Genomic DNA, 24,846 nt, shown 5'->3' on the forward strand with positions numbered 1-24,846 from the left:
AGCACGTGCAGGGCAGGAAGCCCTGCTGTAGGGAGCTTACCCTTCAAGCAGAAGGAACAGCAAGTGTGTGCCCAGAGAAATGAGACGACTGTACTACCTAGCAAAACTGCCAGTCTGGCCGTAGCATAGCCACTTCCATCAATATAAAGCCTACCCACGTAGTCAGCCCAGGGGACAGAGCTTGGTCCGTATCTTCAGTGCCCGCCCTGAGGCACGGAGTCTGTTGCCCTGTCCCAGTGCAGCCCCTCTCCCTCGCCAGAGCCCAGGGCAGCGGGGCCTGGGCAAGGCTCTGGTTTGCAGAGCAGCAAAGAGGCAGCCGAACTGCGTGGCAGGGAGCAGAAGTGCTAAGGGGCCACACAACCCTGTCACGTAGCCCCAAATTTGAGACTCGTGTCAGGACCTTGCATTAGTGTCTGACTTTTTACAAACATGAATTCATACGGTTGACTTTGCTGTCTCCCAGCTGGGCAGTTGTTTTCAGGATTTCAGGTTTTACAGAGCCCAAAAAGTTTACAGAATTCCCATTAACTTTTTAATGTCCGTGTTCAGCGGGATGCAATGGGCGTGCATCATACAACATTTCTTTTGGGATTTGAAGGAAAGGTACTGAACCTTTTTTTAATTGTACCAAGTTTGGGGGGAAAAAAAAAAAGAAAAAGTCTCTCGGACTGAGGGTGTTCCAAATATAGTAATTTTTTTCCATCTGATGAAAACTGGAAACTGGAGGCTTGTAAGGAAATACTGATAAGAGTCCTAGCTAAGGAAGCACTGGCAAGCACTGCTCTAAAGCATGTAAACAAACAACCCCTCTCTGGGTGTCTGAAAGGGTGTCTGAATTCCAATGGATTCTAATTATCTGCTAAGACAGATAGGTAAGAAAAAATACTGATATAAAGAAAATCTGGACTAAAAAATATATATGTTGTAATTTCAGGAAGTTTTAGCTTTTGCCGGTGGCAGGTGCTGAGTAAAAGATAAGGTAGAAAATAATGAGCTTTTGTTATTTGTATCTGAAGTTTAGAAGAGACATATTGTGAGTGAACAAAAGATGCACCGTAAAACAAACACTGCACCGAAATAATTCTCAGTGGAAATGTAAAAAACTGCAGGGTGCGAAAGAAGATGCAGTGTCTTCCAGGCGAGAGCACTGTTCAACAACAGTTTTAGGGCCCCTGCTGTTTGTAAGATGTAATATTTCAGGTTTTTAACATATATTTTAATTAGCATACTATAAAAATTAACCTCCTATTCCAATCTTCAGTCTTTTGAGAAAGAGACTTCCTGGTAGTTTGTCTTCATCATGTACATTGTCTGCTAATTCCTATGTACTCCCACCAACAAAAATATGCTTCTCTCCTTTTTAATTCACATTTCAATTAACGACAGAAGCAATAAAAGTTTGGAAGCGAAAAAGTTTTCTCCTTTGTCAGCATAACTACAAGAAATTTTAGATTATAGATTTCATATTACAAATTTCATGCATTAAGACCAAATCAGGGTCTTGGAGAGCCTTCCCTCTGCTGAACCCTCGATACAACGTGCTCTGCTCCTCATCCCCTTGCATGGTGTTTGTTATCGAGCCTGTGCGACGTGCTCCGGTTGTCTGTCCTCTCTGTGGCCCTACGAGCAGGAGCAATGTCAGGCACATAGTATGTCCCAGGCCATCGGGGGCATCTGCAGCAGGTTCTCAGTTACATCTGCATTCCCAATGACGGGTGCTGCCAGGGCTAGGATCCAACAGTATTTACCCTGTATATTGTAATTAGAATCACAATGAAGAAATGCACAGCTATGTCATTACTGAGTGAGCTGCCAGTCTTCATCCCAGCACGTGTAGTTAATGCATCAGATAGCGTCAGTGTGCACTAAGCCCATCTCTGCTGTTGGGAGCATTCATTGCTGCAGTGTTCCTGTCTGCTCTCCTCCGCTGGCAGGGGAGTATTAGCCGATCTCAGCAGGAGCCGACTGGGTATCCGCTGGTGGAAGGAGTAGTTTCCTAAGCTGCTGTCTCACCCATAGCCAGCTGGCTGCCAGAGGGAGTTTCAGCTCAGCAGAAGAGCACAGAGGTGCACATCACTCGATACCAGTCGGGAGGCAGCTCATCTGGCTGCTCCGTACTGATGCTCCCCATGGCCAGCAGCCGCCTGCGTGCCGGAGCGCTGCTGTCCCCTGTTTCACCCCACTGCTGCCTTACTTGGCTGCATTTGAAGCAAATACGTGAGTTCCTTCTGTCAGGATGCAAAGCTCTTCAAGGCATTAATGCGGTCTGGAGGCTGTACTAAGCTGTCCATGTAGACGTTCATTAGCCAAATATACACCCTTGTGTAAAAGATCACAGTAACTTACCCAGCAATATTACTTATGTGCCAGTTAGATCAAAACCTGGCTGCCAAAAGTTGAAAGCCAGTATAAAGACAGAGATACGCTGTTTTATTACATCATTAAAAATATACCTAGACTCTACTCTAGCAGGGACTACAGGCTGGAGAATGACAGACAAGAATAAAATAGCTGGGAATAAATTTTATGTAGCTATTTTCTTTCTCCCTCATATGTGAATGCTTATGCAAAACACATTGCTGTAGATTCACTGACAATAAAGAGGGAATCGTTATACGAGTAGTGGGTTCTCAGGGGAACACTTTAGCCAAAACACGCTCTGCAATAATTTCCCACATCTTAGTTGAATAAATTAATTTATGAATTTTCCATGAATATGTTCAACCGTTTCTCCCCTCATATATTTTATTGATCTCCATATACATTTAGCAACAAATAACAGAGCTGCTTTTTCCATTTGCAGTAAAATAGTTTAGAGATGTTTATGTGGGCCTTGGGGTTCATAGTAAACAAACGCAGTTCAAACACCAGGGAGGTAGCAGAGAAACGTGAAGCTTGGCAGGACCCAGGGAGTTCTACTAGGAGAAAAGCTCAGCAGAGGGTCAAGGCATATCCAGTCATACCACCGGTGAGATGGGTCCCCTGAAATCAGAGGGACCAGCCCCAGACTGTGGGACTGCTCCCAGTGAGTCCTGTGGAACATCACTGCAAGGAGCTTCATGGCTCGTGTCTGCAACCACTGTAATGTCCTTTTGGTGTGAAAGACTGATAGGTTGTATCACTCCCTCGTTTAATATGTTTTGTCCTGTACTGCATATCTTGTTATTTTCATGTGAGAAGGAGATGAGGATGGCAAAAGGAAAGAGGACATTTGGGTTTTCTCCACAAAAATAGAAATGCAGTGTCCATGGTCTGGAGGAAGCCAGCAGGCTCCTTCTAGACTGTAGACCCAGTGGCAGAGTAGTCCAAAAACTTCATTATTGCTCCACAAGACATCTTCTGTGGCCGCTCTGCCTCTGAATATAACTTAGTTTGGCTTAGGCAATGTCATTAAATCCAAAGTTGAGCTACTCGTGTAGGTTATTACAGTGAGTAAGCACACCATCCCATGGAAAGTATGATATCTCCATGTTTTTCTTTAGGGAAGGGAAAAACAGTTACATACAGGGATTAGGTGTTGAAAAAGTAATCAGTATTATCCTAATTTAATATTTAAAGTGATGGAGTTCTTTCATCTTCCTCCCCCAACACTGAGCTGCCACCCCAGTTCTATATGTATACAAACTAACATCCCAAACAAGTATGGTGGGAATGTAATGTGGTTAATCATAGGTGTAAATTTACTCATGCGACTGCACCATTGTGATCTTCAAGTTTATCTCTCCTCCTTGCCCTACACGCTCAGATGATAGAGACAGCCCTTTTTAAGCAGTTTCTTTCTAGGTTTATGTTGAGCTTTTTGGTTGCCATTTTTATCAATCATAAGGAGAGCTGAGGAAAAACTTGCCTTGCTATTTCCAAGTGTAAAGCTCTTTCTTTCTTAACTGCACATAATAACGGTCTTGAAATAGGCCTTACCATCTTAAAGGTGGTATTTGAAGTATAATTGCTAATGCTTAGATACATAATTTACATTTATTATGCATAATAAAATATGTAACTAATTGATGTTCTGTAAGGGATTAAATGATCAACTCCAGCTGCAGGAAGAAGATTTATGCCTGTGTTCTCAATAACATATTGACTATCACAATACGCTGCAGAAAGAGTCGTTGCCTTCAGGACTGTGCGCTCAGAGAAGGTTCTCCTTTCTCCTGTTCTCCTCTCCTTCTGATGTGCTTTCTCTTGTGTTTGTGTTCTGTCCAAACAGCATAGATTAAGCAAGTGTATTTATGGAGCAAACAGATGAAAAATAAGTACTTATATTCCCTTCAGTCTTGCAAGAAATTAGTGTAAATCGCAACCTAAGCTTTCACATGTTTGTGTGTGGCCGTGCATTTTCTAAATTGGAAGGGCAGAACATCACACAGAGCATGCAGCCACCAGGGTGCATTGAAGTTCAGAATGGCCAGGAGATAATGTCAACAGAATAGGATGTAGGCACAGGATAATGGTCTCCTGCCGCTAGATTAAAGCCTGGGCAAAGATGAGCCCTTTTAACAAACACAAACAGAGGTAAAGCCAAGATATTTGCAGTAATTTCAAAGCAGGAGGCATTTATCTTGTAACAACATCCTGTTCTGTTCTCTTGGCTTCCACTGTACCAAAATAACAGAAGATGATGCTGTGATTTTCGTCAGTGGCTGTTGCTGTATGAGCTCCAGTTGCCCACTGCATCCTCATTGGGTAACACCGTGGTCTTACACTATGTGTCCTTCGGCCTTCAAAAAAGCTGCACGTTTCAAAACATGTTGTGTCACATTGTGTAAGCATGCCGGCCTCCTTTTAAATGAAAAAATTAATCTATAATAAAATTCAGACTTACCAAAGGGATTTTACAGCCCAACATTTCCCATTTCCCCTGGCAGGAGGCAGTCTCTGCAGGGAGGAGCGCCAGCCTCAGCGCTGCCGGCAAAACTCCCCCTTGCGTTAAAAGCCCTCAGATTCTGATCTGGTAAAATCAGTGCTTGAGGAAGACAAAAAATGGGATTGAATTCACTTCATTAGGTATCAAGCCAAAGAGGACGCCTCGCACGTTTTTGCTCCTGCTTCTGTGTGCTGTTTTCTTTTACTCCGTTTTATCAGTACATTAGTCCAGTCTCCAGGAGGCATGCTGCTGGGCACAGGCTGGGGAAAATATCCTTGGGGCAGTAACTGCAGAGAGGACAACTACAGAGGCACAAAGCTGTCAGAGGGAAGTCAGCACTAAAATATATGTAATGCAAACAGCGAAGGCTATGAATAGTCAGTATGTTATAAATCAGGGCTTTTTAACTAGGACGCTTTTGCAATATTAATTCTCCTGAGTTGTCTCATTCGTCCAATGCTGCGCACGTCCTGCTGTCCTAAATGGTTTGAATGTGGTGATTGTCAAGAGGTGCTGTAAATCCCGTTTGCTGAAGTTTTAGGGAAGGGAAAGGAACAAGTAACAATATGTAGATATGAGGAACTATACTGTACTGCTCATAGTTTAATCTTCACTCTTCAGTTTTATGATTTTGTATTTCTGGAGTTGATTGCATGATGAATGGCTATTTTTAGGGATGGTGCTGTTAACTGTTAAGGCAATTTTTAGTTATTGGTAGGAGTCATTTAAAGTTTCCTCCTTGTTGAGAGAAGCTGACGTGTTGAAGGACCAGTCTCATCAGCTGCTGAGCTGATTTCTTTCAGTTCTCACTATTGTGAGGGTTGGTGTCTCTTCATGGATGTTATTCAGACCAAGCCCGTTGCTTGCAGTGGAAGTTGAGAGCTCCCAGCTCCTCGAAAGACCAAACTGATAAATCAGTAGTGGTAACAGCGGATAGATGGCATGGTTTCACACCTGAAACATAGCATTGCAGCATAGGAAACACATGGGATTCCGGAGGTTTGTATTTTCTTCCCAGCTTTGCCACTGATCTCTTAGGTGACCTGGAAGAAATTGTTTCAACTGTCTATGCTGCAGATTCCATATATTTAAGCAGGGAATAATAACAACACTTTACGAGGCACATTTAGAAGTGCCGTGCAAAACTCTGCATAGGAAGTAGCTATTATTGTTGTTATCTGTAATAATAAAAACAATGGCATTTTCAATAGAGACTGAAGTTTTGCAATCTGTCCAATGCCATTACTGCTAAATGCAATTTCTCATTTAATCCACAGCTGCTGCTTTTATATCTTGTCCTAATTCAAAACTTTGTATTCTTGCTTTTTTTATGGTTCTAGTGCAAGTTGGAGTTTCATGCGTGTACTTCTGGCAAAACCATCACAGCTCGATGCGAAGGGCCATGCCCCTGCCTTCCAGGACCTGAAAGTTCAAAACACAAGACAGAGAAGACTGGTGAGTTGAGCTGTAAATGGAATTATAGTAGATTAATTGGTTCCTGCTATGTTCTCAGAAAAATGTAAGAAAGATATTTCTTAACTAGTAGATTTGATATGTAACACTTTCTGAGAAAAAGCTAAGGTACAAGTAATCCTTTTCTAAACACGTAGCACTTTCCAACATCTTAACTGCTGCAAAACTAACACCCACTTGATAGTGTCTCATAGGAAAACTGAGTTCTGGCTAATGATTTTCATTTTTTAATGAAAATATTTTGAATGAAGATATTGAATCATCATAAAAGAAGATAGAAAAGAAAAATAATACTGCTTGATGGTTCGTTACTTCATAAGTAAAAAAAAATAATCAGTAGCCTGTGTGTTTACCAAAAAGTCATTTGAAGTCACACATATGTATTACATGGGATCTGCGTTATCATTTGTATCTTTATTGTTATTAACGTTATCATTAGAAGTCAAATAAATATATATATGTATATGTATTTATATATGAAACTGTTGCAACCACAAACTCCTCGCAAATAACGTTATATAAAACCGAAGGCTGAAGTCACAGCCCAAATGCCATTTTCCCTGCCAGCTCTCCAGCGAGCTCTCTAGTTAGGTCTGTAAGCCCAGTGAGCTAATTCACTGCCCGCGTCTTTTCCAAGGAAGTCAGCACAAGCTCTCTCAGAGTGACCTCATCCAAAGGGAGCTAGTTCTTGCAGAAGAGACTGACTAAGAGCAAAACTCCAGCAGGAGGGCAAGTGCCACAGCCAGGTTCTGTCTAAGAGTTTCCACCCTGTTATGGGGAAAGCCCTTTGGAAGGGAAAAGAGTTGTTGCTTGTGGCCATGATTTCCTGATATGAGTGCAGATCACAGAATCACAGAATCGTATAGGTTGGAAAAGACCTTTAAGATCATCAAGTCCAACCGTAAACCTAACACTACCAAGCCCACCACTACCCCATGTCCCTGAGCACCTCATCCAAACGGCTTTTAAATACCTCCAGGGATGGGGACTCAGACACTTCCCCGGGCAGCCTCTTCCAATGCTTGACAACCCTTTCAGTGAAGTAAAATTTCCTAATATCCAGTCTAAACCTCCCCTGGTGCAACTTGAGGCCATTTTCTCTCGTCCTATCACTTCTTACCTGGGAGAAGAGACCGACCCCCACCTCTCTACACCCTCCTTTCAGGGAGCTGTAGAGAGCGATGAGGTCTCCCTTCAGCCTCCTTTTCTCCAGGCTAAACAACCCCAGTTCCCTCAGCCGCTCCCCATCAGCCTTGTGCTCCAGACCCTTCCCCAGCTTCGTTGCCCTTCTCTGGACACGCTCCAGCCCCTCAATGTCTCTCTTGGAGTGAAGGGCCCAAAACCGAACACAGGATTCGAGGTGCGGCCTCACCAGTGCCGAGTACAGGGGCACGATCACTGCCCTAGTCCTGCTGGCCACGCTATTTCTGATACATGCGTGGTGTGCTGGTGAGAGCATCTGTGGCAAAGTGAATACTAGCCTGTTTTTAAGTACGGTGTTGTCTCCCCTCTCTTAGGAGGAGTGCTAGGAGGGTTAACTCCCTGACGGCTGCTGGGCTCCCATCTGTATTAGTAGCTCACAGAGCCAACGCGGTGACTTATGCAGGGTATGCTCTGTCATGTTAAGCAGTGAAATGTGTTTATTTGCCTTGTGCACCACATGGAGCATGAAAAAGATGAAGCTTTGACAATGGTCTGTTTGACCCAAAATATTTGAGAACCTCTCTTCATTCCGCCCCACTATGGACACATTCCAACCATAGCAGATGCAGAAAGAGGAAGAAGAGTTTAAACACCTCCTTTGGTTAGTTCAGGCCCTGTCGCTTCAGCTGAAAACACTGCTGAGCCTGTGCTGGTAGTCCACACACTGTAGCCTCTAGCACAGCACCAGTTTTCACATGAAGCCTCCATCTGCTTTCTAGAACAAGCAGTGATTCTTGAAAATTCAGGTTTATTCCTTTTTTTTGCAAATCACAGACATTTTTCTGCATAGCTGTCAAACTTAGATGAAGTATTTTAGATGGCAAGTTTCTGAAATCAATATATAACTGTAATATTGCTTTATGCGGCTTGAATCTTTCGGTCACAGAATACCCACTGATAAATTGCCATATTCATATTTTCTATTTCTTGTAGTCAGGCACAAATGTATACTTTTCTTCTCATAAGCTGCTCCCTATATGCCCTCTTTGTTGCCCTTATCAGAAAGAGTATCAGATTAATAAATCTTCAGTGACATTTTGAGCTTACAATTTCATTCACACAAGAGAAAAAAGATTCTAATAACCCTTATCTTGATAAATGCAATTTGACAGGGTATATGTATTCTGAAACCCAGGCTTTTGTTTTGCTTGACTCAAAACTTTAACTCCAGCCAACAAAGCATTAATTTAATGGATTGGCTGATCTGGGGAGCAACTTTCCTGAAGGGTTTTTCAAGAGGCCAGACTTGAGCTAACAGTACTCCGGCCATTGCCCTGGTGACAAGGGTATTCAATGCCTCAATTCTGCCATCTTCAGTGGGGCATAAGGAGAGAGCTCTGCCACGTCACCTGGGAAATAAGGGAGATCATTGCCAGGTCTGTATGGAAACACTGAAAACGCTGAAGACACTAGTCATCTCCTGCGTCAAGTGTATGCAAAGAAACTGCTCGTGAGCCTGATGATAGGGTCATAAGCAAGACACTTGTACAGACATGGGAGTGATTGTGCGCGTGCATATATATGTATATGCGAAAAAATAAGAGCAGTATAATATTTTGCTTTTATCACTGTCTGTTTCTTTCTGGGGTTAGGTGCTGAAATCTCATGTTTGCCAGAATTTGGCCCTCAATGGTCTGACGCAGTTTTGGGGGCACAGCCACAGTGCGGGCAGTGCCTGCTGCTGTGCATTTGCCTGTGCCTGTCTGAGCAATATCCAGCTCCTCGGGGGCAAAAAGATCTTGCTCCAGGAGTAAACAAATAAGGATGGTATATCCATGGGATTCATAAATGATAGCATCATTTGAATTAAAGTTTATACAGTGCTTTTTAGCAACAGTTTCTGTATCCCCATATTTTGGGGCAACAGGCTAAAAAGCAGCTTCCCTCCTAAACTCTCATGAGCTCCAAAAATAAGCCAGTAGCAAGTCCAGCGTTGGCGGTGCAGTGTCGGTCACAGCACTTGGCTTTTCTTTCTAGATGCTGGCTTTGCTTACCTGCAACCAATCCATTTGTGGATCTTCCCTGCACGTTCAGCAAGCGAAATAGCAGCACCTTCTGGCCTCGTGTTTACAAATTTAGGGAGCCAACCACTCTATTAGGGAGCAAACCTCCATGGACTTCATTAGAGAAATGCCCACAAAAGGCTTTGGTATTGAGACTCAAATAAGCAATAACAAAGGGGCTTTCTAACTTGATTTATCTTAAATTTTCTTCTGGATCTTTGAACATGCCAGAAAGGTGTCAGTTAAAGACATCCTTTAACTCACCTCCTTGATCTCCTTTCTTCAGATATTGTCTCTTCAGCTGAACCCCTGAGTGCAATGGAGTCTCAGACAGTATTTCAGAGTTTGTCAGTCTTTTAACGAAGAGCTCCCAGGAGTTTCCATGAGAAAACACGAGTAAATTCTATATACCTATATTCTATAAAGTAAATTCTATATACTTATATTCTATAAAGTATAAATTTTACCCAGGTGCAATTTTAGCAGCATCTGAAGAGGAATTCGGTACTGTGTGTCTGCCCTTTACAGCCTGGAAGCCAGCCAGCTTTCCTCAGGTTTATGGGAGAATGATGAATTCTAATTGCTGACCACAAAACATTTCTATAGCACTGCCTTTCATAAGATTACCTTATTTGCTCAACAAGTAGTGTCACCTGGCTTTGGAGAAATAAGCCCTGAATAGTAGCTAAGGTGACATGTGTGAGACGTACAAGGCAATCACATGGCAGAGCGTGGCAGTCCCCTGAAGCCTTTCACTAGTCTTCACACAAATTTGTTTTATTTTCCTCATACAGTACCATAGTATCATTAATATGGCTGAATTGCTATATAATGAGTAGTTTGATTTCTCATATAAAAATCTATATAAAAGAATTGTGTAGACAGTTGGGACTCTGTTTCTGCTCCTTCTTTAGTTGCCAGGTTTGTGAAATCCATTCAAATACAGCATAATCTTAAGTAGAAAATGATAGAGAGCTAAACCTCATGCCTTGTACAGACATGTCAGTGGAAAAATACTAAGGAGAATTACAGTGCAAATGCTTCCAGCAAAATGGAAATGCAGCTCTTAGAGCCTACCGCATAAACTTTTTTATGCCTATTATACAACAAGGTTAAATGTATGTGGTTGTGAACTTCCAATTTGAAGACAGTTTGCATTAATCTTTACGCATTCATTCAATCATATTCAAATATTATTCCATAATAAATTACTTTCAGAAATTAAAAATGTAAAGGAACATTTAATTTCCAGACTACTGTAATTCTAAATGTCGTGACCTTTTTTTATACGCTTGTGAATAAAATTGGCAGCAGCATCAAAGAAAAGCAATCTAAGGCTATGTGCTTAGAGGTGACAATTGACTGCAGTGTCTGAGTCATATTCCTTCCTCCTCCCTGGGCTCCTATGAAAACATCTCTGCTTTGAGGGTGAAAATTAAGACTAATAATCATGTTAAAAATTGGAATTCTTCTCATAGCGCTAACTGGTATTACAGAGACGTTAATAAAATAACACAAATGCTAGCAAAAGAAAACTACACCAGAATGATTATCTTTAATGGCAAATAACAACAGTATAATCTTTCTACCATGAAGTTAAATCTTTGAAGAGACGGCAAGATCGTGTTCTTCGTTTTCTTAAATGGAATTTTGAGTCAGAGTCTGAGAGGTAGAAAACAGGACTCTGTGAGGATACTAATGGAGGGTTTCGGAAAAGAAGACAAGCCCTAATGCTTTTCCTCTTTTCTTTTTGAGGCCCACTTAGAGTCTTTTGGTTTATCAAAACACTTGACGTGCTTCATTATTCACAGCAGTATCCCAGCTTTACAATATGCTTCCATGATAGCCGCTGATTTTCAACTCGGCTACCCAGAGACAAGGGTTGAGCTGTAATCTGCCCTGAGTTTAGCTGCCCTTTCAGAGCATATGTGCCCCTTTATCTAGTACTATAAAATGAATAAGGCTGTAATTTCAACAAAAGAAAAGGGCTGGTAACTGACTTTTAGTGGCACCTAAGTGACAGAAGTTATTGAAGACACACAGTCCAGTCTGCTGGTGGTTTTCAGGTACCTCTTCCTAAAAGCTCTGCAATATTAACTAGAGTTCTCATCAAGTGTAACTTATTTTGATACTAGCTGTGAAGCATCTAAAACCCCTCCATAAACAAAGGACTTCAGGTGAGAAACAACCAGTTTTAGTTTTTGAGAACCTACTGGCAAGGGAAGAAATTTTCCCTTGCATGTGCAGTGCATCCTATCAAAAAGACAACAGTGTGCAATGATTGGGGCATCTCTTGGCAAATGTGAATTTGTAGTTGCAATAAGGTGGTTCTGTTGGCTTCCCCCATACCTGTGTGACTCCTGTTTGTTACATGTGTTAGCCGTGTAGTAGCTCAGGCAGGATGGTAAATGTTTAACAGCACATCAGGGCTCTTTCTGACCGTGCCCTCTTTTTGTGTTTTCTAAGAAGCTGAGTGCTATACTCCCAACTAGTCTTCATTTGTTGCCATCGGGGTTGCAGAGCCACTGGAGCATGAACAGATAGAGTAATTCAAAGTAGGTTTATCCCTATCTGTGCATTGTGTCTTTTTGACCTTGCAGAAATGCCCAGGGCGACTTCTAAGAAAATGCTATTATCTTGGTAAGGGAAATGTAAGGTCAATAAGCAGAAGAAAATATATTCAATTATACTGAGTGTTGTTTAAATTTCTAAAGGGAACCAAGAGAGCATCTTTAAGTTACAGGAATAGGTCTTGGCAAGCTCGATCAAGAATGTACCTTGTTTAGGGTATAGTTTAGGATATGAACTGTAGCATTTACCTACCAGCCCTATTGGGTGTGATGGAGGAGAAGGTCTAATGTTCCATTCCTTTATAAAAGGAGCACTCAGTGCATGAAGTTCATCCGGAGAAATCACAGTCTTGTTTCCCAAATGAGTTGTATCACTTCTTGTGCCTGGAATGACTGACAACTAAAAGAATTTAAAGTCTTGGAACCAAGTCTTTCTTTGAAATCCACTTTCAGCAAATATTTCCGTTTCAAATTACTATTCACAAGTTTTCATGACTGCAGAGTACATAATTTTAAAGTTTATGAAGATGAAGTATAAGTCATGAACACGGTTGAGTTGACATTGGTTCCTGGGTTTGATTTGCCAGGAAATTTTTCCTTTTGTGGCTTTAGCTTCAAAAGAAGACTTCTTCTGACACTGAATTTCCAGGTAGATTTTTAAATTACCTATTTGAGTCTCAAACACTGGGAAAGGTAAAACAAAAACAATCTAAAATTGAGGTTACTGAGAGTTTCAAAGCTTTATTATATCTCATTAAAACTAGGAGGGGTTTTTTTCCTGCTTTACAGAGGAGAAATTATGTTTGTTCAAGCCGAAGAGTAACTTCCAGTGCAGGGCAGCTATAAGAACGTGGAACACAGTGATGTGTGTTCCAGATACTGACATGCTCCTTCTCTGGACTTCATCAGTGAAGAGTAGGATTATTAGTTCTCAGCTATGCAGGACCTGATATTTTTGCTCCAAAAATGAGAGCATGTTAACTGATTGATATACAAATGCTAGTTTTTCTTGATACTTTTTTATATTCCTACACCACATCATTCTGACATCTTCTCCTACGTCTGTGAAGGAGGCGTGTTTTATCAACACTCATGTGCAGAGCTAGCCTTGGAATAGCTCAGGAAGGATCCATTAAATGCAAGTCCTGTTACTGTAGCTCAGAAAGATGGAGTTGCCCTTACAAGAGCTTTGATTGAGAGGCCACTGGGCCCAACTCTCTGCTGAAGGAAATGTTGGTGTGATTGTGTGGTCGATACTTAACCACATCCACAAACTACAGGGGATTTCTTAGCAAAGGTTGGTGATCGTAACTTACTACCTGGGTAAGAAGTCCTCCATGCGCTTAGTACATACAAGGCTCTTTCTGGTCCCTTTTGAAAATCTCATCATCCTGAAGCATTTACAACCAAGCAATAGATGTTGCTGAATGGGAAACATTAAAACCGCTGCTATTTATATCACTTACATTCCCATCAAATCATACATCTTCTTTGCGTTGATTTCCAGGCTAGCTACATGTAGTGAGGTGATCAATAGTAGTTACTGCTCCCCATCAAATTCAGTGAAACATCTTTAATCAATGTAATTTAACCTCAAAAACATCCATAATTTTTGTAATGACTTTGCTGTATTGCAGAAGTGAGGTGGAAGGAATTTCCATGGCGTACAATTAACAAGTCGTCATGCAGAACAGTTTCAGGTACTGCAAAACCCTTGCAGATAAATCGCTTGCAGAATCTTCTAGGTTTTTGTTAGCAAATTAGGACAGATCTTGTAAGGCCTTATGATAAGTAGCTATCACACTTCAAAAGTATGGTACTTCCCCGAAGAAGGCAAGGAGGTGTCTTGAATCACGTATATCAACTCAGAAGCCAGATTATTTTGTAAGGCTTCCTTTTAAATACATTTAATGAAAGCAACAAGAATGTGGAAGGAAAAGGCACAGTATAACCTTGTATGCAAAATGTTGCCCCATTCTGTCTCAAAATCAGCTGATATATCTACTTTGAGGTGGAAAGGATCGCCAGCTTTCATAGGGGTTGCATGCATCAGGATTCACTGTGAAGACCTCATGTAATGGTCTTCCCTCTCAGTTTGTGCAGCTTTTAACGTTCCTTTTTTTGAGGGAAAGTTAAGGTTTGGTATCTACATTCCAAAGTTAGCAAAAAACTATTCAAAAAAAAAGAAAGAAAAGAATGCAGAAAGTAGCTGTCAATAAACAAAAGACATTAGTCACGCCAGGAAGAGAAATGGGAGAAAGGTATTGCACATAGTTAGGTTTAAAGTCGACACAAAACTATCATTTTGAACCTATGCATTTTTCTAGGTCCTAGCAAATAATTCTCGATTTTTTGAGAAGCTGCACTTTTTCCTATAGTGATAGCTGAAAATATGCATTCTTGACTGTTTTCATTGTTTGAAATTCAAAAAAGAAGTACATTACTTAATTATCGATTCAAAACCCAATTTGTGCTGTGAGTTGAGTCTTGTCACTGCAAACACTGGTACTCAGGAGTTACTGCTTGAGTAAGTAGGTCCATTGTCTTTGGTGAATGAGGTGATCTGACTACATTTAAGGATATCCATATTTATAAGACAAGGCCTTTAGCTATTTATAGAATTCATGTGGTATTTTTCCTGTTCGCAGCTACAACTGCCTGTGTCTAATTTGCCAAAATATAATGTGAATTGTAAATTTTACAACTGACAAAACAATTCTAAATTTCTTTTTCACAAATACGTGAGCATCATATTTTAGGATGTAGGTGTGAACAGTCATAATGGCTCAATGGTTCAAGGGCTCAAACCTTCACAAAGAAAGAATATAAAGAGATTGCAAACATCATATCAAAAATCACTTTCCAGTTTGAGCAAATAATATTGGATTTATCACCACCATTCATTCTGCACATCCTGAGGTTTTGAATTATATGAGCGAAGTATTTATACAACAGAAATGAAATGCATATTTTCAGGCTGCTGCATTTTCTATCATAGCTGTCTTGTACAGGAGAATTGCCTGCCCAAAAAGCTTTGTTAGGCTTGAAGAGTAAATTTAGGTTTGAACATCTGATACCTGAATGCTTTATCACCAAAGAGTATAAATTAAAATATTTCTTGTACTTTCAGTAATTATACACAGAAAGCGCTTGGGTGTATATATGAAGCCTGCTTTGACATGAACTCAAAAAGGAGAAAGAATTGTCCCCTGTAGAAGTTGTTTTGCATTTTGATCTGGCTCTAAGTTTTTTGAACTTGGTGCAGAAGCATTGATCATACCAGACCCCAGACAGTTAACGAGTTAGGGACGATACCATCCATTGACTAGCTGTCACTTCTCCCGCATGATCTTCCTTGGATTTGATCAAATTACAGCAGACTCCAAAATATAACAGACAACTTCTGCTTTAGAGGCAAAAATGACAGAAAGGAGGAAAAGGCAGCACTAGAAGCAGCACACTGTTCACTTTGCTTCTTTCAGCTACTTGCTGAAACGATGTTGGCTGTAGTAGCAACATCACTGTCAGCAGGATTTGCACTTTTAGTAAGTGCATCTCTTTAACAAGGTAACGTGCCGATAGAATAACGTTGAGCCAGAATTCCTGTCATAATTTTTTGAGGTTGAACTAGGACATGAGACATAACTCTTCATCATCGCTAAATAAAGACTAATCCCAGGCGGCAGCGGGGATGGGAACTGCATAAAAATAACTGTGTCTTGGTGTAATTATATTAAAAACAGTAGGATTTTTTAAAATCCTCTGGAAATCATGAAAGAAAACTTTTAAGGCTGTGCTGCTTCTCTGGCAGCTCCCTGTAGCTGAGGTGAGTCCTTATATTTTCATAAGCTTTTATAGCTGTACCATTGCCCCAGGCTGATCGGTGGATATGGATGTCACCCCTTGCCCAGGAATGGTCACCACCTCAAATGGAATTATTATAAACAAATTGATTTGGTGGGTCTCATCCATATAACCAGTAGCTGTAGATTGCTTACTTCCCCATCAGATTCAATACAGAGGCTCCGGAGTTGCAGCAGGCAAGGTCTGTTCCAGCATGGGGCGTGCATGAAGCTGTAGAGGGATGAGTTAGGCCAGCGCTGGAGGTGGCTGCCTTGCAGGGACCTGCTCAGCAACATGGGGCAGCCGGTAAGCCCGGCTCAGCAGTCGCACAGCTGGAGTGAGCTGGAGAGGAGCTGATGTTTCTAGCGTGGACAACCGCGCTTGAGGCACCCAACTCAGCAAACCCAAATCTGAACTGGGCACAGGTCCCAAGGGCACAGGCATAACCTGTGTCGCTGACCCTGCAGATAACTTCCCGCTTTGATATGCAAAGGATACAAATGCCACCGGGGTGCATAAACCCACAAAACACAATAAGAGCGTATTTAGACAGCTCGATGGTAATCAGAGTTTCATAAACACTTATTAAACAAAATGTTAAAATGCCTATTGATTTTTTTTTTTTTACCATAACGAAAAGGTTAGAAAATGACAGACATAGTAAACACTTATCGCCAGCAAGTAACAATGATTTTCAGACAAAAAGTAATTTGACTTTGGATTGCCAACAGAAAACTATTGAAGTGGCACACTGTGTTAATAGAAACACCGTCTAGGAACAGCAGGTGTTTGTGCGCTGATAATGATAATTAGAGCACTAAAATCTCTCTCTCATAAAAAAAACCAAATAAATAAGACTGGTTTGATATAGGTTTTTCTCATGGATATTAATTTTTGCATTTTGGGGAATATTTCCCTAACATTTAATATAAGAAAAAGTTTGTAAAATCTCCAGAAACCTGACAGTGAAATAAATTATAGTGCTTATCACTGCAGTGTTAAGCTAAAACATCCCTGGTGTGAGGGAAAAAAACCTCAAACCTTTTCAATAAAATACAGGAGAAAATAAGACTTTGGAAATGTCAAATACATCTTTTTCTGGTTTGTTTTTTGGTTTGTTTTTTCTTTTTTCCCTTTGGTATCTTAAGGACTAAATTCCATCTTTGGTTACTCCAGTATAAATCTGGAATAGTTCCATCAACAATGTTGAGCTAGTTGCCTTTGGTAAAGTTATTCTGAGTCTATAATAGCATAAATGAATATAGACTAGAGACTAATTGATCGTTCCAGAGAGTTTGTTACTTTCTATGCACTTCTCAGCATTGTGCTAAATTAGTTCTGTTTTTTTCTGTTTCTAATTCCCTGTTTATTAGTGCAGAAGAAGGGAGATGGTATTTGAGATATCACCACCTCATTCCAAATATATATGCTTACATATTTTACAGCTTTCACTGTCCCAACAGGGACATCTCTACATTCATTTTCCTCTGAAGAATTGCATTCTTTTGTAATTCAGTTTAATGGACTGTGTGTAAATAAAAAAAAATGTTATCTGCTTCCTGTAAAGCAGGCGTCTCTCCTTAGAGATGGACTAGAATGACAATCAGGATCTGCATTTGTAAGTTGTTAAAATCGGAATGATTTGGCTCAAGTCCATCTCTGTCAGACGAGAGTCCATCATCCACAGAGAAAACCCTTACTAAAATATCCTGCAACACAAAAAATACATATCGATATTAGGAAAGCTTCCAGACAACCAGCATGGGATCTTTCTGTCCCAAATGTTAAAACATGCATGTATCTATTCGGTTAATTTTTCAGATAGGGGCTCGAACTCTGAAGACTGGGATTGGTCGCTCAAACTTTCAGTTTAACCTTCCCTGCAGGTGTCCAGCCTCTCTGGAGATCTCCTCAGGACTGGCTTGGACAGTCAGATCTGTATTTGGGACTGGATTACAAAGCCTTAGTCCCCTACAAGCGTTCAGACATGCCTTTATAATATTTCTAATTAATAGTAACATAGAAAGTGGCTAAGCTTGTGTCCAAGCAATCTGTTTACTGTATGATGATTTTCCAACTTAGTTTTAATTACGATTTTCTGATGTTGTGTTCCACTAAGTGAGACAGAATTTCATGCCTAATTGTTTAGAAGGGTATGTTTATGGAAAAACAGTTTAGTTTCTTTATGAGAATATACTTTATACAATGGTATCACTATAGTCTTGGATTTAATAAATTATGGCCTTGGCTCTATCTTGCTTGTCTGAAGGTAATTTTACGTATCATCGTGTCCTATTTCTCAATTTGTTGACAATGATAGCCAGGTCCTAGGAGTTATCAGGCACAGACAACAGGCAGATTCTTCTGTTGTCTAAATTGTAAGTATGGTCTGTTAACAGCAAGTACTCACTTATCAGGCAATGCCTGTCAACAGGAAAAATGAAAACTGGGTAAAATAAAATCATGTCACAGTCATTTCAGGCAGCAAGTTGCATATTACAAATGCCTCATTGATCCTTCACAATTGAAATTCAGGTTTAGGCTTTCAGTTCTTGAAAGGGTTGCAAATATTCTTGGAGAGTCTAAGGGGCAAAAAAAGTAGAAGGGATGTGATCTTTTGAAGAACACAGTGCCCTGAGCATTTTAGGTGAGACAACCAAAATTAGGCTTCATTTGGGACTGCAAAGTGAGAAAAAAATATATATTTGTCTGCAGCATGACTTTCCAAACAATTATGGTACGTGGTTGTTGATCTCTGTAATATCTCACTGTGAAAAAGGAATGCCTCAGTATTTCTCAAGCATAATACATGTTTTGTTAACATTATGGTACAACATTCAGGTGTGGTTAAGAAAACAGTGATATATAGAAGGTGCCTCATTCTGTTTTGTGGTTTTCACCAAGGGATTAATTAGCTTCTGCTTGAGGTATGTTCAGTTGAAATGATACCCAGGAAACACCAGAAACAACTTTGTCTCCAGAAGTCCCCGTGCCGAGGTTCCAGTATAGCACTTTTCCCTGTAAGAGCTTAAGGGCCTGAAAAATACTGAATTCACAGGGAAGCTTTGTAGACCTTGCGTTTTCTTTGCATCAAACCCAATGTTTATTTCTAGCTGATGCCATCCAGAAAAAATGAGAACCTACAGCTCCAAAGTGCCGTGAGATTGGCCCGTGTAACATTGCAAAGCCTTCCCTCGTTTGCAGTCCTTTCTTGTGAGCCTGGTAAGCTGGAGAAGCATTGGAAGAAGTGTCTCGTAGATGAAGCACCTAATCTCTAAATTACATTGTTGGTGGGCAGCGGAGAATTAGTTTGAGGGAAACGGTCAGAAGCACAAAACTGAACAGTGTATGCATCATGGTTCCCTTTCATTTTACATATTAACACTATCAATCTGGATGTTTTAAATAAATAATCTTTCATACCAATCTTCGCCTTGTACATTTAAGATTGTTAAATGAAGCTTATATATGAACCACTTTCCTTGATTTAGTAAAATCAAGTAGGAAATTCTCAACAAAAAATTCAGATCAGAATTCAGATCAGAACAAGAAATTCTCAACAAAAAAAAACACATCAGAATTTTTAAAGCACCGTTTCTTTTTATTAGTGAATATCATTTTTAAGTGTTTTGATTTTTTTGAATGTATGAGGAGGAAAGACATATGGTGGCTGCTATATAGTGTATACAGTAACTGCATTTGAGAATGCTGTTACCCAGAAGGCAATGAATAATTAAAATAGATTTTTCAATAAAGAAGCAAGTGGGAGGAAGTGTTATCTGTTCAGTTTACGTTTTTATGAAAAGAAGTCAAGCTGGTTGTGAAAACACTGGACAGTATTTCACATTTCTTTAAAAAAGTTTATTTTTGTATTTTCAATTGGATGTCCTTGAGAACTGGAGCAGTAGAAATGGGAAGAACTTCATTAGCACAAAGTGCGTAATTATACACTTGGGGTCTAATAATATGAACATCTGCTGTAATCTAAGAGCTCTTTGGTTAGAAATGTCTAAAGGAGAAAATGACCTTAGTGTGGTAGCTGGTCACAGAATAGCTATGTGCAACTATGAGCTGTGAAGAAGACTTATATAATCCTCAGGTACGTCAGGAGAGGCATTTCCAGAAATATTGGTATTATTTTACAGGGCACTGGTAAGACCTCGTCTGGAGTCTTTTGTAAGTTTGTATCAGCAATGTTCATCAGAGATGAGTTCAAGCTGAAATAGGAGAGAGAGTGAGTTTTTCTCTACCTCAGTCTAGAGCTGAGCCGCTCCTGCCACTGACTTCTTTGGGCTTGGTACAAAGACAGTGTCCCATCTCCTAAAAGTTAACGCTACAGCGCTATTGAAAACATGCGTTGAAGACGTTAGCCAGGTATAGGTATTTAAATAATAGTACGAATATAGCTTTAAGGCAATTCTTTCAGTGTGCATTAAATCAAAAAGAGCATATTTTTGCACATAATTTTATAGAGTTTTTTTAGTCATATAGTTTAGGGTGTAAAATAAATGAGGAATTTGAGGAAGGCAGAAAGACATCTGCTACTTGTAAGGGATTCGGGAAATGTGAGCTCATGGCAGCATTTCACACTGTCGAGGTTCTTCTGTTGCAAGGGCAACCTTGCAAACGCCTATCCACTCATGTACCCAGACTGATTTTCTTTCTCTCTTTCTTTTTCTCGCTGTCTTTTTTAAGACCTGTCTGTTAAACATCACTAGATTCTATTTTTTCATTACCAGCACTGCCATAGTAAAGGTGATTGAGGAGTTTCTGTTCTTGGGCTGCTGTAATTTCCATCACAGTTTTGCAAGGCTGTACAAAGGTGATGTGTTACTGCTGAGTCTTGGGGCACAAGGCATTTGGCTACATTCTTGTGACAAAGAATTCAGAAAACAGAATTTATGTGGTGCTTTATGGAACCAGCTGATTAACTGCAGCCCTCAATAAAGGAAAGATGCTGTGTGCAGTTCAAGTACCGGTATAAAAGAGTGACAATAAAGAAGATGCAAGTGAAAACAATATATTAAGCTTCTGAGAAGCAGATTCATTGGCAGGTCTTTGCATTTCAAAAGAAATTCAGAACCTGCTGATAGGTGGTGGTGCTATTTCCGCCGTTAGAACAAGGGTTCAGAAATAAACTCCTCCTCTTGACCTTGGGAAACTGAATTACATTAAAGGAGCTTATGTTTTAAGCAAGCCTGGGCTTGTGTGTCGCACTCTAAGAACTAGTGAAGGCCACAGAATAGCTCCTGCATTTAACTCAGTATAAAGAGAGATTATTTTCTTATTTTACGGCAAAAAGCTACCAGGTGCCAAACACATTTACATTTGGTTGGTTGATTGGGGATATTTTTTATCAGCAGATGTCACAAGAAGTTATTATATTTGTGAATATTTCCACCTTAAGTTTATAAATAATTCCCAATAAAATTCCAATTATTATTGGAATTCCAATTTCTGTAATTGGAAATTTTGCAAAAAACCATGGAGAGTTTGAGGTTGCTCAGTGTAATGTATGTTTACAAGGTGATTGGAAGTGACTGAGGGTTGGTGTGTTTTTTCTTCCCTCTGTAGTTTGCACAAGATTTTGCTACGCATGAGCTGAAGGTTTACCTTCCAGCCTGCTCTGATTATTTAGTAACCTCAGAAAGTGTTATACCATATCCGTTGGAAAACCTGAAATGTGTCTGGATAAATGACCAGTTCTTTGTGGTATTGTTGCTGTGTATATGAAAGTATTGTCTGGCCAACTCTTTTGCTACTGCTAAAGACAGTGCTTCTCTGGCAACATTGATAGTGAAAAATACTGTGTTTTATTTCTCCTGGTGCGTCCAATATATGAATATGCATTATATGTGTTATATTTTGGACTGGAGGAATCCCTAAGAAAGCTGTTGCATGAATTTAGATTGAAAAGCAGTTACTTTTCAAGTAGGTAGTCAAGGGGGAAGTTCAGAAGCTTATTTCACTGGTATGGCAAGGGATTGAGAGTTGCAAGAAAGCTTTTAGTTGTGAAATAATGGAATTATAGTTATCGGTGCAAATGGTGAATATATTATCATGTCGTTGCCCAATGTCTATCCTAAAGGAGAGTTAACAAATTGGCACAATCTTTCTTAAAAAGCAGGCATAAATGCAAATATTATATGCTATTATATTACAGCTTCATATTCTAGATGACAGCAAGACAAATTTCAGTATGCTCAGTGACAGAGCATTTTCCTTGGCAACACTTTGACCAGTATATTTTCTTACCCTAATTCAGATGCGAGAGAATACCAGTCTCCAAGCTTTTCACAGCCTTAGAGTAATTGCCATTTGTTTTTGTCCTTCACCTCTTTGCTCTTCTGAAAACAGATTGTATTCCACAGCAGGGTTTCAGTGATGAGAGGTAGAGTAAACTCTCCTCTGGCAATTGGATGCTTTGACTTACTAAAGTCACTGCTGCTTGAAAGAGAAATTGGCTTCCCTTGAGAACATATGAGCAATAAAAAAAATAAAGCTGTAGATGAGTTTGTATAAGGGCACATAAAATCCAAATTCCTCACTGTAGACATTTTTGTGAGAAGTAAAAAACTGATTCACTTATTACTAGTGTGGCCATTGTATTTGTTTAAGTCATTTTGGAAGTCCAAAGCCTCTTTAAAAGTGTTTATTTCCCTGAGGAAACAAATGCAGGATTCTGTATTGCAAGTCAAGTATGCCAGCCTTTAACAAGATTATGAGAGTCTTTTCTATGGGTCTGCAGTGTGAAAAATGTCCTTAGCTGTATGTCACAATGAATAAGATGAGAAGAAAGTAGCCGGAAGAGATCTGGCCAGCCAGCTGGTTTTATGGGTAGGTTGTTAGACAGGCTGTAAAGGACTGGTTTCAGATTTAGACTGGTGCTCACAAAGGAGCTGGGTGTACACGTTCTGCTGAAAATACTAGTCTTAATGCTGTAGGGCAAAGCAGTTACAGTATTAGATACTTTCAGGAAATTTTATTTTAATAGAACAGAACGCCCTGGGCTTCTGCAAGTGACTTCTCTTCCTCCTTCAGAATACCCAGATGCAAAGTTAAGTTTAACTTGCTTTATTTCACAGATGACTGTTTTGAATACGTATTCCAGGCACTATAGCAAGGATGAAGAGTGGCATTGATGCCACAATGATAAGTGCTCTGTAAATGCCTACACAGAGAGATAAGGCATGAGGATAGTCACTCACCAGCTAATTCAGGATAATAAATGAAATCTAAGTGAGATGTAATTTGTGTTGTTAATAAGTCTCTTCTCATGTTAGTAACATGCAAATCTATGCAAAATGATTTGTTTTGCATAAAGAAATTGGGTTGGAAAGATGCCACATGGCCGAGCTACAGAAAGTCCTTAACAAATTGCATTTATTGTGCAGTCCTTGCTCCCTCGCATTACTCTTCTCAGATAACCTGTATAATCTTAATATAAGTAAGCACAGTCTGGGTGTTTGAGTACATTCTTATTCCACTTCCTCTTGCTGCCATTAAATACTAAACAGCATGCCTGCTGTGGGCATTTTAACAGTTTGTGCTATCGAAACCCTTTATTTGAGTTCTTTAGGCACTTTGCTAATGTTAATGGATTCAACCTCACATTGCCTCTGAGAATCAGGGATTCATTTTTATGCGCAGGTAAAGAAATGCACACACAGTTTCTCTGATTCATATACCATACTTCAGGAAACCTCTAGCAGAGGTTTAAAGCTCTCGCTTTAATTGCTGGACTCAACTTCCTTGCAAAACAACAATTACTCTCTTCCATAGAAAGACATTTCAGGTGGACTGCCAGAGGGCTCTTTTCCAACTTCTGCTCAGGCCTTTGTTGTGCAGACACTTCCCTTGCTTCAGGGACTGTTGTGTCATGCACACGCTTTTAATTTCTTTTCAGATTGTGGAGACCAACTTCTCCCTCACTTTTTTAAATGGCTGTCTTCTGCTGAGAAGTGTTAATATCGTTTGCAGAGACCATCTGCCCTCTTGCCAAGTCGGAGTACTTGGGTTCTGTACATAGCTGTGACACTTGCCAGCTTTTCTACTTTCCGCAAAGTTTCTTTTCCTCTCTTTCTCCATAAACTTCTAAATATAAATTAGGAATAGCAGTCAGCTTTTTGTAAGGCTGTCAGCCCTATGGATAAATGCCGTGTTTATTCTCTCTCACTCTCTGATTCCCCACTGACTTTCGTCTGTGCTTGTCTTCTCTTCTGGCCTTTTTCCCCAAAACCAGTACTGTGCAAATAATTGATTTTTCAGTTTACTGACTGGACTGGAAAGTCAGGATTTGAGGGGGTAATTCATCTTGGTAAAGTAAAAGACCTTTTAAAAAACTGTTTAAAAATGAAGTTTTTGAAGCAGAGACATCCCTTTGAATTGAATGAGCTTAATTTCAGCATGTGGTGGGTTGACCCTGGCTGGACACCAAGTGCCCACCAAAGCCGCTCGATCACTCCCCTCCTCAGCTGGAGAGGGCAGAGAAAACATAACGAAAGGCTCGTGGGTCGAGATAAGGACAGGGAGAGATCACTCACCAATTACTGTCATGGGCAAAACAGACTCGACCTGGGAAAATACGTTTAATTTATTACCCATCAAATCAGAGTAGGGTAATAAGAAATAAAACCAAATCTTAAAACACCTTCCCCCCACCCCTCCCTTCTTGCCAGGCCTTCTTGTGGTCAGTTCATCGCACGTTGTCTCTGCCGCTCCTTCCTCCTCAGGGGGAGGACTCCTCACACTCTTCCCCGGCTCCAGCATGGGGTCCCTCCCACGGGAGACAGTCCTCCATGAACTTCTCCAACATGAGTCCTTCCCACAGGCTACAGTTCTTCACGAACTGCTCCAGCGTGGGTCCCTTCCATGAGGTGCAGTCCTT

General features: G+C 40.3%; 1 protein-coding gene across 2 annotated transcripts in view; it reads left to right on the forward strand.

The window, feature by feature from the left end:
- SPOCK1 (SPARC (osteonectin), cwcv and kazal like domains proteoglycan 1) overlaps positions 1-24,846 on the forward strand; it is a 336,819-nt gene that overhangs the window by 265,007 nt on the left and 46,966 nt on the right. For both annotated transcript variants that reach the window (XM_072872906.1, XM_072872907.1), the window contains exon 6: positions 6,208-6,322. In XM_072872906.1, the coding sequence (XP_072729007.1) occupies positions 6,208-6,322 (115 nt within the window). The remainder of the gene's footprint in view (positions 1-6,207; positions 6,323-24,846) is intronic.

The sequence above is a fragment of the Ciconia boyciana genome, chromosome 9, assembly GCF_034638445.1.
Source record: "Ciconia boyciana chromosome 9, ASM3463844v1, whole genome shotgun sequence".
Classification (NCBI taxonomy): Eukaryota; Metazoa; Chordata; class Aves; order Ciconiiformes; family Ciconiidae; genus Ciconia; species Ciconia boyciana.